The 20,502-nt window shown below is 41.4% G+C and overlaps 1 protein-coding gene across 5 annotated transcripts in view; it reads right to left on the bottom strand.

Annotated features, from left to right (window-relative positions):
• Positions 1-955: 955 nt before the first annotated feature.
• micu1 (mitochondrial calcium uptake 1) overlaps positions 956-20,502 on the bottom strand; it is a 33,732-nt gene continuing 14,185 nt past the window's right edge. Inside the window, exons 6-14 of one of the 5 annotated variants that reach the window (XM_040138850.1) lie at positions 18,563-18,574; positions 11,936-11,941; positions 11,084-11,198; positions 9,181-9,263; positions 8,268-8,468; positions 6,948-7,085; positions 5,325-5,433; positions 2,641-2,730; positions 956-2,445 (exon numbers count right to left, since the gene is read on the bottom strand). In XM_040138850.1, the coding sequence (XP_039994784.1) occupies positions 2,285-2,445; positions 2,641-2,730; positions 5,325-5,433; positions 6,948-7,085; positions 8,268-8,468; positions 9,181-9,263; positions 11,084-11,198; positions 11,936-11,941; positions 18,563-18,574 (915 nt within the window). In that variant the 3' untranslated portion in view covers positions 956-2,284. The remainder of the gene's footprint in view (positions 2,446-2,640; positions 2,731-5,324; positions 5,434-6,947; positions 7,086-8,267; positions 8,469-9,180; positions 9,264-11,083; positions 11,199-11,935; positions 11,942-18,562; positions 18,575-20,502) is intronic. The other 4 variants (XM_040138851.1, XM_040138852.1, XM_040138853.1 and 1 more) reach the window with 4 other exon arrangements.

The raw sequence follows: 20,502 nt of genomic DNA, 5'->3' as shown, positions 1-20,502 counted from the left end.
AGGCGGACTTTATTATTAATATTATTATTATTGCACACATGTATGTAAAAACAGTTTATTATTTTTGCATTATCTTGCAATACACGGCAGAAGGCACATAGCCCATGGCTTAACGAAGCATACACTCGCTCCATTCCTACGCGCACCTGAAGAACAGCACGCGCACTGTCCCTTCCGTTCACGTGTGTACGCGCCGAGGAAGTGTGTACTTTCCTGTGCCGACAACAGTTAAACCACCGAGCGTAGCTGACGGCGCACGCTTGCTTTGGGTTCACACGGCTGAGCTGGTGGGAAGGAGGGTGTGCTGGGCTGCCCCTGTAGAGCTGTTACTGGGCAATCTTTCCGCGCGGAGACTTGGACGTCTGGAGGCCGTGCCGCTAGGCTGCATGCTCGCCACGGTCCACAGGAGCCTTCATCCAACATGTCAGAGCAGAGAAGTGTTGTGCTTTGTTATTAGGGCTGAAAAGGGCTACTTCAACAACTGATTGAAAGAAAATGAATTTATTTTATAATATACATTTAATATAATGACATTTTTAGGTAATCATTTCATTTTTGATAAATGACTGTTATAACCTTTCAGTTATCAGGCAAAAATTCCACACTGGCTTCATATTCTCAAGTGTCCACACTGGCTGCTTTTCTGTTTTATAGTATTATTCAAATTTAATAATAATAAATCTCTTTGGGTGTTGGACTGACCTTCAGCTGTGGGACATTTTAATGGGCATTTTTCAAAAGTTTTTGACATTGCACTGATTCGATAATCTATCAGTTGATTAATAATCAACAGATTAATCGGTCCATGAAAATAACTTGCAGCCGTGGTTATGGCGAAGGAACTGTTGGGCAGGGATAAAAAAAACATAAAAACATTTAAATGCATTTCGAAAAACAAGCAGTTTTTCCTAGCTCATGAAAAGCTGCCATTTTTGATCTGAACAAGTTAATGTTTAAAGGGGAGTGTTGTAAAGTTGATAAAAATGTGAGGATAAAAGATGTTCTGCTAAAAATCATTTTACGTTCCATGTGATTGTAATACCAGCCTTAAGGTCTAAAAAGAACATGAGTGAGGAATACTGATGAGAGGCCCTTCAACCTAATCTCCTGCCTAGCAATCGCACCTGAGTACCACTTCCATCTGTCAGATGCAATGAAAGCAAGAGAGCAAGCCAGCTCGTTTCAGGCCAGTCCAGCACAGTGTTTGTGCGAAGGGGCTGTGGGACAATCTCTTAATGGGCAGCGGAGGCCGAGGACTGCCCCCATCTTGTCCACTTCAATTAGACAAAACCGCTGACTTCTCTTGCACAAACACACACACACACACACACACACACACACCCAAACAAACATTACTGCATTTTCCTCTTCTGGCATGCACTCAAAGCCAATGCATACAATCAGCCAAGCATTTTTACCCTAAAAATGTTACACCCCATTTCATTACACATGACAAATGACTTCCTTGGTGCCCAATTGATCTGTCTTGCTAATCCTCCACTGTGTTTTTCTCACAGTCAGAATGAAAACGAGAACATGGCAGGACAACAATCCAATTTACAAGTCAAGCAGAACTGTGGTTTAGAAATAAAGGTTAATCAGTGTTACATTATTAAAACATCTTTAATAGAGCATTTCTTTTATCATCCATCTTATATAAAGTGTTGTAGTGAGCAACAGTAATTAGAAGAATACACACTTTGAACAGTACATTGTAGAGAGAGACAAGCATCATTGTCTTTTATGGGAAAAAATTGCAAGAGTAAAAATGCAGGTGGAGCTAGCAGACTGAATGAAGAGGTGTTAACATGATAACAGACTTCTGCTCTCTGTCCCACCAAAGAACAAACAAAGGGTCTGTTGTAAGTATGAAACAGACCTACTGTGGCATTTATACAGTTGAAGGTCAAATAAGATTAATTCCACTTTTTGTCTTGCCTTTTGCAGTAAAACATGCTAAATACATGCATCACACAGTTACCCACTGACACAGCATTCCTCTACAGAATCTGGCAAAAATACACATACAAAGTTTGACGTTATATTTTAAAATATACAAATACCCACAATGCCTTAAGACAGGTACACTAGAGAAGCCTCAGGACACGCTGCGCTGTGTCAGCATGCTTTAGTCACTGTATTGATAACTCGATCTACAGCGACGTGTTAATGATTGATGATGCCCCTCAGAGCTGCAGTCCTAATCAGTTCCTTGCATTAATCGTCTATTTAAAGCGTTGAGCGCTGTCTTTCTCTCTTGCTCGCACGTTGCCTCGTGTGTCTATTATGTCTTTGGTGTGGCGAAGTCCCAGGCGGTATCCTGGGCACACTTCCACATGGCACGCACCAGCCGAGTGAAGCCCATGTCCTTGGGTTTCTCCAACCCACGCATCAGCCGCTGCTTCATAATGGCTATGAACTCCTTATTACTAAGCTCTCCATTCCCTGAGGAAGACAGATGGGGGAGAAGGGGAGAGGGGTGATGGACAAGGGGAGGGAGAAGAAAGAAATAGAGGAAGAGTGCGTAAGATGAAGAGATGACTTCCATTTATTGATGATTTCCATCTGTCAGCGGAGGCATTATTTGCTCTCCATAATATTTGGAGTGAGAGAGATGTGATGAAACTGTCAGTTACTTACCATCACAGTCGAACAGAGTGAACACCACATCGCACACATGATCCGACAGCTCCACCTTGGCCACGGTGCGGGCCACCTGCTTCATGGTAACTAGGAGACAGAGAAGGGGGGGAACCACAGATAGAGAGATTCACCATTTGTGAAAGGGAGTAATATTGGCATGAGTTGAAAAGACTCGTACGAGCCAGACCTAAAATGGCCCATGTGGAGGATACTGTGTGCGAGTGCAAACTGCTTTGGATCAATAGCAGGCAGGGCTCCCATTCGCTGGGGCAACAGTCTGATAGACACAAGAAAGAGAATGAAGGGGCTTAGAGGAGGAGTAGGCAGCATCAGGAAATCCAACAGAGAGTGACACTGACTGAAAGGAATGAAAAAAAGACGGAGGGTGGTAGGGGATGGAGGAGTACAGAATAAGAAAGGGAAATGAAGACATGGACTGGGGAGAAAAAGAGCCTCAGGGCCATTTTAGAAAAACAAATATATGATAGAAAGATGGAAAACTCCGTATCTAAACCAGAATTATTGATTATCTGGCTTTAAAGGCACACAAGTGGAGGAGGGAAGGCAAAGAGAAACAGGAGAGGGTTAGGATGAAAAGAATAATGTCCGACAGAACCTTCCTGCAAATGGTGAGACAAAATAAAAAAATCTAAAGAGCTGAATCACTCCAGCAGGAATCTTATTCGTGGGGTTCTTTTCTACCTTTAAGACATGCTGTTCCTGATAACACACCCACAAATGAGAAACTACTAAAATGTCCTAAAATGTTGGGGAATCACTGGATATGAGCGTGAGAGGAGGGAGACGACAGAGGTGACAGAAAGGAAAAAGGGAAACAAAGATGCAAAAGAGAAGAGAGAAATAAAAAAGCTCCTTTAGTCAATAAGAGCAGGATGAAGTTTTCAGAGCACGGACAACAGGAGGATGGAGATCATTTATAGATGCATTCCTGGAAGCTCTTCACGAACCCAAAGCAGCCTGACTAACACTAAGTTTGCTACTTTGTACACATGCAGCCGAAACCATACACTGGAATCAAGCTCCTCCACTAGATCCTGTATGCCCCTAAAGCAGATGCTGTTTCATCATTGAATCAGAACTAATGGATGTGCTGACAGAAAACATATGGAGACATATTGAATGTTGAATCACTGCAATAAATGAAGGAAACATTGACTCATCAAACAATTGCCATGTTATAAAAGCTACAAATCGTCGCTCTCTGTGCTGCTCTCGCATTTAATTGACTTTCATTGTTAGGATCTGGAAGATAAATTAATTCAGTAACAATGAATGTGTCGAGGAAGATACAGGAAATAAGACTAATTTAATGACTGATGATGACTTGACACTCTGTTCGTAATTAGTTTTCTTGAATAATCGTTATAGATGCGTTCTTCAGGAGAGAGAATACAGACTTTGACCCACAGTCAACTCTCTGTCTGATATTTAAAGTAATAATCCCTAAGATATTCATGAACTTAAATTCCGCTTATGATGCTATTTATGTTTAGCATTTATTCTACAATAGCCATACAATGTATTTACATTCAGTAATTATCTCTATACAGACAGTATTCATCGTTAGCGGCAGAGAACACAAACAGAATATTCAACTGCAGCTGCAGTGTGACTGGCAAAATAGGGCAAAACAAGGGGTAACTTTTATTGTAAAAAAGCCAAGGAATGCAATTTATTTGTCACACCGTCAGTGCTGATAGTGATCGTTCTTCAAAAATACATCTACAAACCAAGACGGACATCACTTTCTGCATTTTTTGACCGTGGATCAGTTTTTATTTTTTGCAAAGGAGTGATGGAACAAGAGGGAGCCGCCACAGTAAGCCGTTAGATGAACAGCTGCGGGACACAGGCTGCACACCTCTAACTCCTCAGCAAGCTAGCCAAACTTTTTACAGTGTCTTGCTTTTGTGCCCATAATGTCCGATCACAGTTGCTCATGGCATGAAGGAAAAAGGCGAATTACTGACTGACTTAAAAATGTGAGTTTGGCTGCACTGTAAACAGATTCAACAGTTGCTCCTCTGTTGTATTTCTGACAAAGTAGCTGAGTGTTTGCTGTAATACTATACTGCACTTACTGTTGCCATGGTAACCAGAGCTGTTGCCAATCAACCAGGACTGAAATCTTTATTAAAATCACAATTTTAACATCTTGCTTTCCATTGGATGTGTTAGTTAAACTGTTGTTATCCACCACCGTCCAGTCACCAGCTCACAGCTGATATACATCCTTCTGGTGCTCAGGAGAGAAAGAGTAACCATGCAATGACGTGCCATCCCAGTGCAAACCCTCCGCTCCCTCCTCCAGTGATGATGATGATGGCATGTGTAAGTGAGCATCAGTAGCCTGCACTGTCAGGTAACAAGTGATCTGTCATGTGTACACGTTTGTGTTCCTTGGATTTAAGCATGGGCTGTCCTGTGGGTCTGGAGGAAGAGGCGGTAGACAAATGGATGGCTGGAGAAACTGATGACAAATGGTTGAGCTACAATTGGGAGCAAAGCCAGGAAAAGTGAGATAGGGGAGGGAGATCTGGCTGGCGGGGCTGTTAACAGCTCTGAGAGACAGTGGATGAAAGTGACCACAGTTAAGTCTTAAGGGGACTAATTAGGAGGAGAGAGAGAATGTCAGTGGAAAAGTGCAAATGTGGGTGTACCTTTATCTATGGAGGCTCCGGCCATGTGGTAGAAACTCAAGGCTGTGTCCACGTCATTCACGTTCTTTAGGAAAGTGAAGAAATTCTCCACCTCCTCAAATGTGATGCCCTGCACAACAGCGGAAAATATTAAAAAATAAAGTCTGGGTAGGAAACCCTGCGACAAAACCAGGAACAAATCATTCCTGCAGTTTTACTTGAGCCATCAGAGAATGGCAGTCCTGCGAAAAATCTGTCAAATATTATGGAAAGGGCTGCGACTGCACAATGCCATTTTTGGAGCAGTTCAGCAGTGTGTTACAAAGGACAAGAGGAAGTGGGCAGAAGCAGTCAACACACGTGGATGAACAGTGGGCCATGGAAGAACAGGGGAACAGACGGTCTCAGACACACATGCACATATACACATATATACACAGTCTCACAGCTGCCAAACCGCTGATGAGCTCATTTGCAAAGAAAAGTGAGCAGCTGGTCTTAGGTAGTAAATAAAACTTTACTCATTTACATTACGGGTTATGCCAACGATGAGAAACAGACAGCGGGATGGATAAAGAGGTTAAACAGAGAAAGAGGGAAAGAGAAAGAGAGATGCTTACTGCAGTTTAATTCCTTAGAGAAACACAACTCTGGCAGCACTCAGCCTCATTTTTCGCCTCATGCCTGCGAAGAACTAGAGTGTCCCTGCTTTCTGTTTTCTTTTCTCTCCTCATCACTGCATTTAACAATGAGACTTGCCTTATCATAGCTCAGTCTGACATCTGTCAGATCTGTCTGATTTAACGTATACCAACAAGATACTATGTGATGCTTGTTAACTTTAAAAGAAAAAGAAAAAAAAGACGAAAGAAAAAAAACAAAACACAAACTGGACGTTTTTTGCTGCAGCACCTCCAGGGATACGATGTGCACGGGCATAACTTCAGTTAGTTGACTGATGAGGCTCATTACAGTGAAGCAGAACTAGCATGAAACCAAAGTTAAACCTAAGCACTAGGCACAAGGGATAGGTATATAATAAAGTTGGCTTCAAGCCCTCTGCATCTTGAATATTTTTACATTTTTACCCTTTATGGTCTTCCCCAATGGAGCCATTTACTGCTTTAAGTAATGTGGCTGTATGGCAATACAGCCACATTACTTTAAGTAAACTAAGCTGAATAGGGAGTAGTTATTTGATAGAAGAGAAAACGAGGAGGAGGACAAAGCCTGAAACAAACAGAGTTCGTGGCAGAGAAGACACTGACAGAGAAAGAGCTTATGGAGACGCTCAGAGAGAGATGGAGGACTAACTTATGCCCTTCTGCTGAGCACTGGCTGTCCTTTATTTGGTCACCACAAACAGACACAGTGGAAGGTAAAGGGGATGCAGAGAGTGATTGCAAGGTGGATAACGTCAGGCTCTGAATGTGGTGTCCTCTCCCAGTGGTGTATTACCACTCATACTGTCTCTCTCACACACTCACAATGTCCCAGCGAAACCGCCTTTTCCCTTAGGCACACACCGTCTGTCACACATCCTCGCATGTAGGCCAAATAGTTAAAACACTCACACCACCATATATAACCACAGAGTACCAATCACTTATATCAGAGTTCTGTGTAAGCATGAGATTTATCTACCTGTGCATCCTTAAACATCTTCTTCAAGCCCTTCTGCATTTGCTTGAGTTTACGAGACTGGACGCCACTATAGGCCAGCAACATACCTCCAAACTGTCTCTCAGTGATTCTGCCGTCCACAGGATTGTTCCTCTCAAACTGGAGGAGGGGGAAGAGAGAGACAGATGAAGATTGAGTGCTATGCAGAGGGACAAAAAAATTAATAGGAGGGGGAGGGCATGGTGAGATGGGAAACAGTAAATTCTGGTGTCAGGCTTAAAGTTGAATCATGTGTGGAGCTGAAAGGGGTGACATTAAATCTATATGTGCATTTTTATTATTTTTTTTTTTTTCAATGTTCTACTGGAGTACGGCTTAACAGCAGTAGGCCTTGGCTATGTCGAGTCCAGTAGATTTACAACTGAGGCTCCCTCCCTCCTTTATCTCTGAACGGCCCACCTCTCAAAATGTTAATTTGCTTCACATGTGAGACACAGCTAATTACTAAGCCAGATAAAGCCTGGAGTGAAGATTTCAGGGGTGACCTAACTATTCATGCACCCCCGGAGGATCTACCTTTGGTGAGTTGAAGTTCCTGGTTATTATGACCTTTCCGTTGTTATGCATGATATATAGCTTTGGGAAAGATAATCTCTGCAATTTCAGCTCTACTAGGGAATTCACCAACTAGAGATATTATAAGAGTTAAAAAAAAGAGTGAGAGAAAAAGAGAAAATAAGCAAGAGAGGCTTCTCTCTCTGAACATTGTGGTATCAAGAGCTGACAGGTAGCACTTTCTGACAGAATCTTCGACTCGAGTCCTATTCTTGGAGCTTCAGATGACGGCGCCCATTACAGTTCAGTGTATCAGTTGGGCATCTACACTAATTGAAAGAATAACCACATGCTCAACAACACTGATCAGTTGCTGTTACTGCAGAGACAGGGGAGATGGTCTGTTGTCACCCTGAGAAAGCAGAAGATGGTTTTTATACTTCACTGTCACAGCTTTGAGAGAGTTACACTGACCAGCGCTGACAGACAATCCACATGGCATATTTGTCATCCTCAATCCTTGTTTTCCTTTGTATAGTATATACACTCAACTGTCACTCCCTCCTCGCTCCTCCCCTGGGCTTCAAACATTTTCTGGTTTACTTGTTTTGTTTACTCTGAGTAAGACAGTAAGATTTACTTCGTTTGAGTGAGAAAGCTGTCATGTGTACTCCCTGAAACAAGTGAAGAAAGCGCAATAATGTACACAATCACAGTAAACCAGTAGATGAATATTCTCAGTATAATACTCTCTTTTTCCAGTCATTCACTTTCCTCTTTCGTTACCTCTAGTTTGAGCACATCATGCTGCAGGTTCCTCTGAAACTCCAGGAAACTGCCAATGGTGAGTTTTCCCTTCAGGTCTTTTCCAAAAAAGTAGGTGGTGAGAGCAGAGCTGCAGCCCCCTGTCTTCAGGGTGTTTCCTGTGGTCGACCGGTCGCGGTGTCGCATCCCCATGCTGGTCTGGGAACGAATGATGCTCTGGACCTAAGGATGTAGGGGTCCCATGTCAACCAGGATGAGGCCGTACACTAGGTTTTAGAAGTAGTTGTGACTATTTACTTTCTGGAGTATATCAACCCATTAAAGGTGCTATATGTAAGTTTTCTTTGAACGTGGCTTCTTGCTGGGACAGGGTGGTGGTGGTGATGATAATGCACCCTTGCCAAGAACTTCAGCCGTCAAAAGTTACATATAGCACCTTTGAGTCTTACAGAATTTATTTTCTAAAAATTATTTAATCAGAAAAATGCCCATAATAAGAAGAGGTTTTGGGTAGGATTAATTTGATTTAAATACAGAGCAATTTACTGGGTTTCTTCACATTTCAAAGCAGTTAAATTAAAAAAGGAGGAATTCCATTTATTCTCTGAGATAATGAGATGTAACTTTTAAAACCTCTATCATAATAATACTGTACATGTACTACTGTATATCAAAAACCCTTTATGATACAGTAGTAGAGTTAGTAATATATCGTAGACTACAGTGCAACAATTATCTTTTCCCTCTGAGACAATGTCACAAGGGTATATAATCAATGCAGGGACCTACCTTTATTGGTTGTCATTGTGTGTTACTGGTTACTTTAATGCAATCAGGAGCTACTGTAGATATTAAAGGACAGTCCAAAGATGTGGGCTTGCCGAATTCTGTGCATGTTTCTGCGTGACAGCTGTATGCAAGAAGAGCTGCTAACCTGTTCAAACTCCTCCAGGTCCACCTCTCCATCACCATTGAGATCAAACATCTTGAAAGCAATTTCAAAGTTCCTCTGGGGCGCTTGACACCACACGACACAAACACAAACAAAGAGCAACATTCTCAAATCAGTACAACACAATGTGAAAAAAACACATCACATCGTATCGATCCAGACAACAGCTAGAGTTCAATACTGACTCAGTCATTACACTTCAACTGTGCGCCATCTTCAGCCTTCATCTCACCCCCAGTGGTGCAGCATGGGGCGCTTTAGATGCTCTGTTTTTTTGAACCATCAGGCTGCATAATGAATACTACAAAATTGGCCCCGCCCTCACCCAACAGGGGAGCTGCTAGAAGATACCCTGCACTGCCTATATGAGCTAAACTGGAGTTCTAAAATTTGCATCAGTGATATTTGAGTTTGTTGCCGCACTGCAACAACACCAACTTCACTATAATGACCACACAACCAGAGTCAATGAGATTTGTTTTTGGTACAGCATGATAACACCCACAGTCTGATGATAAACAAAAAGGTTGGTCATCAGTACCTCCATCTAGAGTTTATAGTTTATATAAAGCATCTTTTAGCTCTTTTAATTAATGTGAACATGTTAACATGTTCTTCCTCACAATATACTGTAATCTGTATACTTTCAGCTGTTGTATGGCTCAGTAGAATTCATTATGTGAATGCAATGGACATTTTGCATATCAGATATACAAGCTATAAATTTACATATTAAATTGAATAAAACACTCCATAGATTTGTTGCTACACATACATCTCAAGTATAGTATTAACATTCAAATATAAATTCACTGATTCACTTATAAATTCATGCAACCATTTATATTATTATATAACAAAAATATGTTTTTGTACATTTTTCTCATTATAAATACTCTGTATTCATTCTCTTTGCTTTATTAATTTAACCTATCTAGCCCATTACTGCTAAAATCTACACTTTCTACACACTGCTGACATTTTCTGGACAGTGACCTATTGTTTGTTGTTTTGTAGGACTATGTGTACAAAGGCTATAATTCCTACACTGTTTCTCTAATAAAATACAGAGCCAAAGCAATAATATTTACATACATACATTGTATAACCTATTTGTTAAATTCTTTTCAATTCTGCAAATTATAACTGTGCTGTAAACTTCTATAACTATGTATTGCTTCAACAACCCAACTCCTTTAAGGGAAATATTAAAGATTCATATTCCCTTATCTAACAAAGGATTCAGACTGCATGAAAGCAGTAAATATGTAGCACTATGGGGCTTAAACCAATGTGTCTGTGAGGCAAAATATGTCCTCCTTTGTACTATTTTTGTGGCCGTGTTAAATGGATTGAAACCAACCATAAGGCATCCTGCCCTATCTGCTTAAAAATGACTTGTCCTTGAAAACTTCCCTGGAGACTTTCTCCATATGATTGGATTATAATAAATGGTCGAGCTACTGGGGGAGAGGAGTTTACTTGCCATCAGAGGGGAAGGAGTCAGGGCTTCATTTTCATTACCATGAACTCTGACACATTCAGAAAATATGCATTAATGTGAAATGGACTCCATGTATCTACCACCAGTGATAGATCCAGCTTAAACAAACTGATTCTATGAAACACAACATCTCAAAGGCAGCTAGCTTGGTAGACTGACATTATTAACTTTGACAGAACTGGAGATAACACTGAAAAGGCATCCGGCTTCGTAACCCAGCTAATAATGTCATATTGGAACATTTCTCTGTTTGAAGTGATACAGTAAGAAAGAAGACACTAAAGAGATCATCTTGGGATTTCATTTGTGATCTGTGTGGAAGATTTTAAGGATGTGGGATTTAGTCTCTGGGAATACCGTGCACTTCAACAATGTACTTACTGGATAGCACAGTGGTGAGGAAGATATAGTCAGAGAAGGAGATGAGGCCGCATTCTCCTAGTTTGTAAAATATGCTGTCCTTATCTGCAAACGTCTCCCTCTCCTGGGCGATCTTCTGCTCAACCAGGCCAGGACAAGAAAAAATGTTTTTCATTAAAAACATTTCACATGATTCTGCCCACCCCTTATGGCCTTTACAGCTGCCCCAGGTGTGGCTTTGTGTGTGTGCAAGCAAGTGTGTGTGCCTGAAAGCATAGCTCAATAAGAGCCAAACAAACAGAATTATACACACATACTGTACTTACACACGCACACACACACACACACACACACCCTGTTGTATAAGGATGACTATGTATAGACAGTTTATCACATTAACAGTCATGCAAGTGCTGCATACACATGAAGCCATACAGGCAAGTGAGGGTGGCAGTGACAAACAATTAGTTTGTGGTCAGTTCAAGTACAAAACAAATTATTAAACGGAGGCTGTACTCAGTGTGAAATTGACAAAGAGAAAGAAAACATCACAAGAGACTGTAGCAGAATGTGTACACACACAATTGATTAACCATGTCTGTAACACAACCCAAATTTAGTAATTGTTAAAAACAAAGGGACTTTAGCTCTCTTTCACACACACAAACGCACAGGCGTTTTCCTGTTGGCATGTGTATATTCATAGCACTGCATGAAAGTGTGACTTAATCACATGCACACTACACACTCAGTGATAGAGACTTGAAAGACAGTGTCCCATTAGTAGGACGCTCCACCAAACAGAGTGGACAGACAGACAGAGCATGCCTAAGGAGGGGGAGGCTGGGCCAAGCTGAGCCCACGTGGAGTTACCTCCGTCTGCAAGGGTCCCATTTCAGAGGAAGAGAAAGGAGGAGAAAAACTGTTAGAGAACAGCATGGCCTCTGCTGCCTTTAGCAGGGCCTTGAACGACAAAGACACACATGTGCATTCATACTGTGGCACACACACAAACAGAAAACATCTTGATCAAAACAAGATAAATGGGGGATACCACTCAAATTAAGAATGCAATTATGTTTTGCAGTCTCTGCAGTAATTAAAATTTGCACACATGAACAACTATGCCTGCAAAACTAGAGAGAATCACGCAAAGACTGTTATTGCCCAAAATACAAAATGATGCCACTCCACTAACAAGGCTGTTTTAACAGTCATTTATACTCATTGTTTGTTCCTTTTTCCAATCACTTTTTCCAAGTATTGTCACTGGAACCTTCTGCTGAGTGCACTCTGCAAATGAAAGCTAGTCCCATATTCTCTTGACATAAGGGGACATAGGTTAATTAGGAAAAACATATCTGAATCTATCTAAAATGTGGTGGGATCCCCCTTAATAGTGTAGCATGAGCAAATTCTTTCAAATTCTTTCCCCATGAACCGACTCCCTCCTCATGAGATACAGATATAATTGCTGCTGAAGACAAGGGGTATAAGCTTAGGAAATGTATCACTATCCCCAATTCATATCTATCTTGACTCTCACCTGTCAGTAACGCAAGTACAGAAAATTGTGGTTTCTACTGTCACATTTATTATTGATAGTATTTACAGTGTAACGGGAGAAGGGAGTGGGAGAGAGAGCGGGAGGTGAGAGAGAAAATAAGTTATTTTTGGAGCAGTGATACTGGTTGAGAGAAAGAGACTGACAGAGAGGTAACAAAAAACAAAATTTTAACTCTTGGTGCCGTAAGAATTGAAGGCTTTCAGGTGCTTGTATGTGTACAAGTGCAACACAATACTAGAAATGGACAGATACAGTATGCACACAAGAGGAAAGGGCAAAATGAGAAGGAAGGAATAAAAGAGGTTGGTATTTGCCTCCCTAGTTTGGAACGATGACACACAGAGAAAGCCCTCTGGGCATGAGGTGAGCCAGAGTCCTAATGCCAATCAACAAAGCAGAAAAGAGCCACACAACTGCACATGTGTGTATTATGTGTGTATTGTGTCTGTAAACTACACACATAAGAGACATAAACAAGCTGGGCCTCATTATAATGATCGGAACAAAGGCACAGAGCACATTGGGCATAATAACTCACTTTTTTTTCAGCATCCTGAGTCAAGGACAAAAACACCCCGCAGAACAGCCAAAATGACATTCAAGGAAAATGAATCCAAATACAGCGGCCAAAGAGTGGAACCAAACAGTGGAACCAAACAGCACAATCAGCTGATAAAAGAAGAGATCTCAGAGTGTGCATGGGCAAACAACTAATAAACAAAGTTTTTTTCTACTCTGATGTCCCAGTTAGAAAAGAACATGATCATCTCTTTTAGGATCCCACTTTATAGCCACAGACTTCCCTGCTGAGATGAAAATATAGGTTTCACTCTCTTTCTCTCTCTCATCTTCAGTGGGCTATCATATTGCACATGTCTCCAACAAATGTCTGATGTTACACTGTGCACTCTCTCAAGCAAACACAGAAGTATGGCAGTTTGTTTATCAAGCTGAGCTGTCGGTTTCATCTTGGCTTTTAAACCTTTTCCATTGAGCTTGTGGCACTCCTGTATGATTGTGTCCTATCTTCCCCTTCATCCTCCATCTTTCTGTCACTGGTCCAAGCCTCAGCCTGTGACTGAAGATGTGCATTATTGGGTGCTCCAGCAACAAGCCATTTAACAGTACAAAAATGCATATATAATTAAATGAAGGGTAAAAAGTTTTACCCTTTTCTACAAGAGTTACCTGTTAGGTTTCTTGATTCCCCAGCCAGACTTAGTCTCTGTGTCTAATCACATTAGTCTTTCATCAGTTTTGATTCATCAACCCAAATTGGAGTCAGTATTTAACACTCATCATAGATTTTTCCCAAAGCACTGATCTTCAAATAAATGTAAACCTAATTGCTCCAGCACTCAAATTAACTAGAAGAGCACTTAGACAGCGTAGACCTCCATCAAGGATGGACCTCCATCAAGGAATATCAAACAACATACAGCAAACCTCAGAGAAAAAAATTCAAATTCATAGAAAATGATCCAGATCTGCCCCAAAATTTAATGGGCTCTTCTCTGGTCCATTCCCCAACCCTCCACCAAGTTTGGTGCCATTTGGTTCAGTAATTCTTGCATAGTCTTGCTAACAAATAAACCACCAAACAAACCACCATACAGACACGGTTGAAAACATAACATCTTTGTTTGAGGTAATTAACAGCTAACGCCTCATCTGTCAGTGTGTCTGTTGGTCAGTGAGTGTCTGTTGGTCAGTGACAACTTTGTAGCTGTCTTTGTGAATGTGAGCATGAGTTCTTTTTTAACCTCTGCCTTGAGCCCATTCATGTGATAATACATGTCTTCATGTGTCAGCAGCGTTATGGCCAAGTCCGCCGGCTGTAACCAGATGACAGATTGAACAACCCAACTAGCCTGTGAGCTGAGGCAGAAACACAGTGCTGACAGAGCTGCTGGCCAGACCATGCTGGCAGCGGGGTAGTCAAATGCACTGCTGTTATATACACACACAGATGGGTTTAAGGGTTTGGTTAGGGCTAATCTCTCCAGTGCACCAGGCTACAGAGCAGCCCGAAAGCTGCCCTGGCCAAATTTTAACTAGCCCAAGTTTTAAGAGCCCAACAAATGAGACTTGAGTCAACGGTTCAAGCATAGCCAGGGGCATGCATGTAAAAGGGCTAAATCTCTTTCTGCTCATTTCACACGAGAGGCCAAGAAACACTTTCTAAACACACCACTGGAAAGTGACATGCCTAAAAACTTGGACTGCATATAATTTCTTTAGGATTCTCAGACTTCATAGTTAAATCCAAAACTGAGGAACTATATGCCTGTAGCAATACATTTTTAAATCCTTATCTTCTATCAACTATCTCTGGCTACAGAAAACCCAACAACTGATCAAAGCTTTAATGAATTACCTCAATTTGTTAGCTTTCTTTCTTTTACTTCCAAACAAACATAGCTTTACATAATCAAATCCAAAACCACATGGCACTGTTGCTCTGATGGGTTCAATTATATCATAGCTGTGCTGCTGAGAAGGTACATTTCTCCTACGTCCTGCATCTTCATGTAAAAATAAAAGAAAACAGGCAGCTGTTGAAGCGACTGTGACTGAGATGAGACATAATTCAGCACAGTATCCTGCAGTCTTCTAACATGGACACTCAGATACTAAAAATATGTCATGTGCCACCACACATGACATATCAATTTTCTGCTAGGTTCACTCTTATATTTACACATCTCCACAAGAACTTTGTGTGGCCAGGTCATTCGCTTAGGAGCTGATGACAGCATAGACTTGGCTCTCTCTTAATACAACTGTACTGGCTGCAGTGTTTTATTATTGATTAGATCTGTGACCCTGTCCAACACTGAAGTTGCAGACACCCCAATACCAGGAGAGAGGAAAAGAGGGAAAAGGATGATGAAAGAACAAGATATAAGCCACAGTTTGTGTTCAAACTTTAAAATAATTATCACACTATAGACACAATAACTTTTTAAGATATTGTCATATGAGTCTGTTGTCTACGGAGTCACCTCTGAGCGCCATAACAAAGAGATGAATATATTCCTGCCACTAAAGATGAAAGCAGCTGTTTGCAGCTCTGGCTGCAAACAGAAGACATCGGCTCCCATTCTCTTTCTCTGTCTATGTATCTGTGTGTGGTGAGTGTGAGTGTGCTTGTGTGATGCCTGACCCTGGAAGAGATGTGTACAGTATGACAGAAGGACAGCACACAGTGAGTGAAATGGGGGGGTCAAATGCATTAAAAATGGATCAGTACCTTTATGTATTTGTGCTGCTTTGTGTAATGTAGTATCTGTGGGGTTACTGTAACTTTGGCAGGTACACTGAATGATTTGAGTTTCAGGGGAAAGGGAATTCAGATTGACCTGCTTGAGGGTAAATTCAAGCTGGGTCTGAGACTGACATTTCTGAATAGTAGCTGAAAGCTCTCACATTGTGTAAGTGCACTTGCCCTGTTCTGCAACACATTCAGTAAGGGTATGGTCTACATCCAAGTCTCAAAGAAAACCACACTTCATATGATTCTATACTAGCTACTAGTGGAACACTCAATAACAAATTTCAGTCGGTGAGAAATGGCAGCTGTCTCATGAGAGGAGAGGGGGAACCAAATTAGCGGGACAGGTGTACAGACAAACCAACCTCTTCTAGATTAGGAGAAGGAAGAGAGACAGAGAAATGCAGAGAAGGATTTTGTGTGTAAGTGTGTTGGTGTGTTCATGTCTGAGTTTTTGTCTAGAGACACCAAAATAGACAGAGGGCAATGAAATTAGTGAGAATTGAAGACAGTTAGAAAAGATATATAGAGCTGTGACAGATCAAACAGCGGCCCCTGGGAGCTTCCTGTGAAATCAGAAAGAGTGAACATGACGACAGCTGGTGTGAGAAGAGGCTCGTTTCCATTGGAGCTGCCCCCTCTGCGCTCTCTCTGAGTGACAGGTGTCCGCACTCAGTCGTAGCAGGTCATATGACAGACGCTATGGCTTTACATACAGAGAGGGCCACAGCATGTAGGAACAGATTAAATACATTTTAGATGTACAGACCAAGTCTTGCCTTCATTGACTCTAAACCATGCTCTACAGAAATCATGCAGCACTGACATCTGGACAATCCAGAGGATGGACTTGTGAAGGCTATCAAGCACATCAATACAGCCTTGATGTTAGCTAACAGAGCCATTTCCTGGGTCCAAAACCACCCTGTGATGCCACCATGCACAGAGAGGGGGTGCCACCACCAGCTACTTTCTCTGTGAGACAAAGACAATGGAGCAGGGCATGCTAGGAAAAGGCTAGAGTGCCAAAGCAAGTTGAAAGCTAGAGATGATATTTCTTAGAAGATATGAAAGGATGAGGAGAAAAGGTATGTTTATAAAGCTAGACAGAGGGAGTGCAGGGGAACAGCACTGCTATGATTTGGCGTTGACCAATACAAGTGTCTTATAATTGACAAATTCTAGCTAATCTCCTGATCTTAGCTTTGCTTTTACTTTACATTCTTCTTAAAATTCCAATATAAATGTATGTGAATTTTACTTTGTGGCACTGACGTATGTAAATTATGTAGCGGTGCTGTAGTGTTTAATAATCCCTGTAGAGGTAAAGTATAGTCTTCACTTTTAATAATTCAGCAGGAAAGGCATGGCATGCAGCTGCCTCCAACAAACTATACAAAGGGCGCCAGGGATGTCTTCAACACATTGTCCAATAACAATACAGAGTTTGCGTTTGCATATTTGATACCAGTACCCACACAACGGGGTGTGTGTCAGCTTCATTTTCTGACACTCCCTGTTAAGTGAACAGGTTGTAACCTGCCCTTTGCTGTGCTTGGCTTATCTTCACATCTTGACTGACAGAGGCATTCAGACCTGCTTACAGGCCAGATCATTTAGTTGATTAAGCTTAAAGGTTAAGGCACACTTACCTACACTCACCAACATTAATGTGTATATCATAACATTTTAATCACAAAAGGTTTCTCAAATGCACTCTGGTGAAACATTTTGGAGCACTGGAGCAAGCAAATGATAAAATGAACCAACTCATACACATTCATGTAAGTGATATAAGTGATTTAAGTGCTCTGGTATATGAAATTAACAGATAAGGCAGAGGTGGAGAACACCACGACAACAATCATACTGGCGTTTCCTCCAACAAATTTGTTACTTTCCATATTAAGACATCTCTGTGCTTATACCATGACCACTTGCCACAGGCACTAAGAGAAGCCATATTCCAATCATCAACCATCTTCAAAGTTTGTTTAAAAATGATTCACAATGAAACAGACCTAACCTCTTGTTAGCAACATAAATACTGTAATGGTTATCTACAGTTTAATGTACTTTTGCACCGTGATTAATCTATTGACCAGCCAATAAGAAACAAGTACTTCCCATGGCCGTGATATAATCTGCTTACTATATAAGAAAATAAAGTGGTGGTGCTTTATTCTACTTTCATCCTCATACAGTTTGACTTCCCCCTTCAACGCCTGCAGCACGTATACCCTGTGAGAGAAAAGCTAGATGTAAATTCAACTTTTTATTACCGGTCGACTGATTTCTAGTTAGAAATGATACACTTTAAATTCACAGTTTGGCTGCATTCCTATCCATCGTGTTCATTACCATAACTGGGACCATGTCTCTGGTTCTGGCCATGTTCCAGCTTCCTGAAGTTGAGATGTGGTAAATTCAAAGAAACTACTTATTTAGCTGTTCCCCTGGACTAACAGCAGTGTATAGCAATGTCCTCCATATTATTACAGAGGAGTATGAGAGTGAGTAATAGAAAGAAAGGAATAAATAGAGAGGCATAAGAGGAAGAAGAGGGAAAAGTATAAAGGAGAGAGAGGGAGTAGATAGTGACTACAAAGTGCAGTTTTTCATTCAGGTGCACACATGCTGCTCGGCACACACCCCATACCTGCCAGAAGTCCTGCAGAGAGGGAGGGGCAGAACAGGAGGGATAGGAAGGGAGTAGATGAGGTGGGAGGGAGACAGTAGAGGAGGATGAGAGGGGGAGGAGAGGGGAGTTGTTATGGGTGGAGAATGGGGGATCAGTAGATGAAATGATTGGGAGAGGAGAAAAAGCAGGGATTTTGGGAGACGGGGAGTTGAGGATGATGGTTATTCATGAGAAAGGGAAGAGAGAGAAAATGGAGGGATTACTTGTTATGTGCATGAGAAAGAATGGCTGATAAGAGCACGGCAAAATAATCAACAGTTAACAATGGCAAGGTCACATCACATCAATATAAGATTACGGCAGCTGAAAGCATTCCAACATGATCAGGAGGAGAAATCACAGAGATGGAGTGAATTAACAGCAGAGAAACGATGCAGTGAATCAACTGGTTGAGCAAATCAAGCAATCCCATTTAAAGGCTTCTAAAATAACTGTTTCCATGGACAGAAACATAGAAGAAAACAAAGGGTGAGTCAATATGAACAAAAGTTGTTAAACAACCATACAGAGCATGTAATGTTTGCCTACATACAAACTGAACCTGGAAGAAATTAGTGCGAGCAGAAGAGGGCGGGAGGGGGATGTAGTGAGAGGTTTATGTGCACTTTTAAACAACCTTCCACTTAACTGTGGCCAAACAGTATGTATGCATTTGACAAATCTCAGTTGGCTTGGCTATTTTTAAATTAAACCATGGGAAGTGAGCTTTAAGAGAGCTCTCAAGTTACTCTCACACAATACTGCCCCCCTCTCTGCCATCAACCTTAGCCTCAATTGTAGTTTACCACCCAACCCTCAGCTGAAACACTCCCCTTGTACTTCACCACACCCTCCATCAACTTCATGATTTACACACTATAGATATTGCCCCACTATACTTGGTGTGGCCATTTCATCTAGGACTAATTCTTTGCAGTTTTTAGTTTCATGTAAGCTAGATTTCATGGTTTCTTGGCAGGAAACAGTAATTTGTTATTTCTCCTCCATTAAGCCAATGATGAGCAAGCACGTGCCTCTGGGCAAAAAGGGGTTGGACAGAGCCTGTAAGGGAAAGGAGCTCTCAGGCAGCTCCAGCTATGGCAGGAAAATCTCAGGGGACAACCAAAGCTAAATACACTATCAGAGAAAACCATATGTCCAGAGATTTGCCTGGCAAATAAAGGAAACACAAGGCCTGGAGATAGGAATGACATTTACATAAGTAGACAAGGGCCATAAATGTAAAGTACACCATTTTCATTTGAGGTCGCCACAGAATTTAAATTACTTTTGATAAATGCTTAGCCCAACCTCTTTAGTTTAGACGTTTTTGAAATATGGGTGAGTCAAATTCTAGAGAGTCTTTCACAAAACATAACGATTGGTAAAACTGAACTGCAGAAAGAGCAGACAAGGGAGAAAAAGAAGAAAGTTGTGACAAAGAAATTGACTCTCTATGGCCTCACTGACCTAGTGTGGCTCATCTGACTACAACACGGAGATGAGGTACAAACTTCATCATCATCATCATCATCATCATCATACTAATCTGGCGGCCAATGGATGCGGTTAGAAACTACAATCATCACATTGATGATTAGCTCACACTAAACGAATGAGGATTGTTGGTTTGTGGGTGTGAGAGATGCTCCCTGAGATCAGTAAGAGGGTAGTAATGGTCACAAATCAATATCAAGGAAAGCAGTAATGAAAACCTCTTGTGGTGATTTACATTGATGGCTTCTATTTTCCCGACAGAGGGTGAACAGAAAATGTTAGCATTTGGAGCCCAGAGCCTAACCCATTTTAAAGACTATCTGTGGCCATGGGGCCTATCCTGTTCAAGATTCACCTGCTGTTATTGTCTTTAATAGGTCATTATGCATTGGGTAGGCCCACTTTGTACATGTCCCTTGTAA

This window comes from Xiphias gladius, chromosome 11 (assembly GCF_016859285.1).
Source record: "Xiphias gladius isolate SHS-SW01 ecotype Sanya breed wild chromosome 11, ASM1685928v1, whole genome shotgun sequence".
NCBI lineage: Eukaryota > Metazoa > Chordata > Actinopteri > Istiophoriformes > Xiphiidae > Xiphias > Xiphias gladius.
This window is presented reverse-complemented; position numbering and strand designations above follow the sequence as displayed.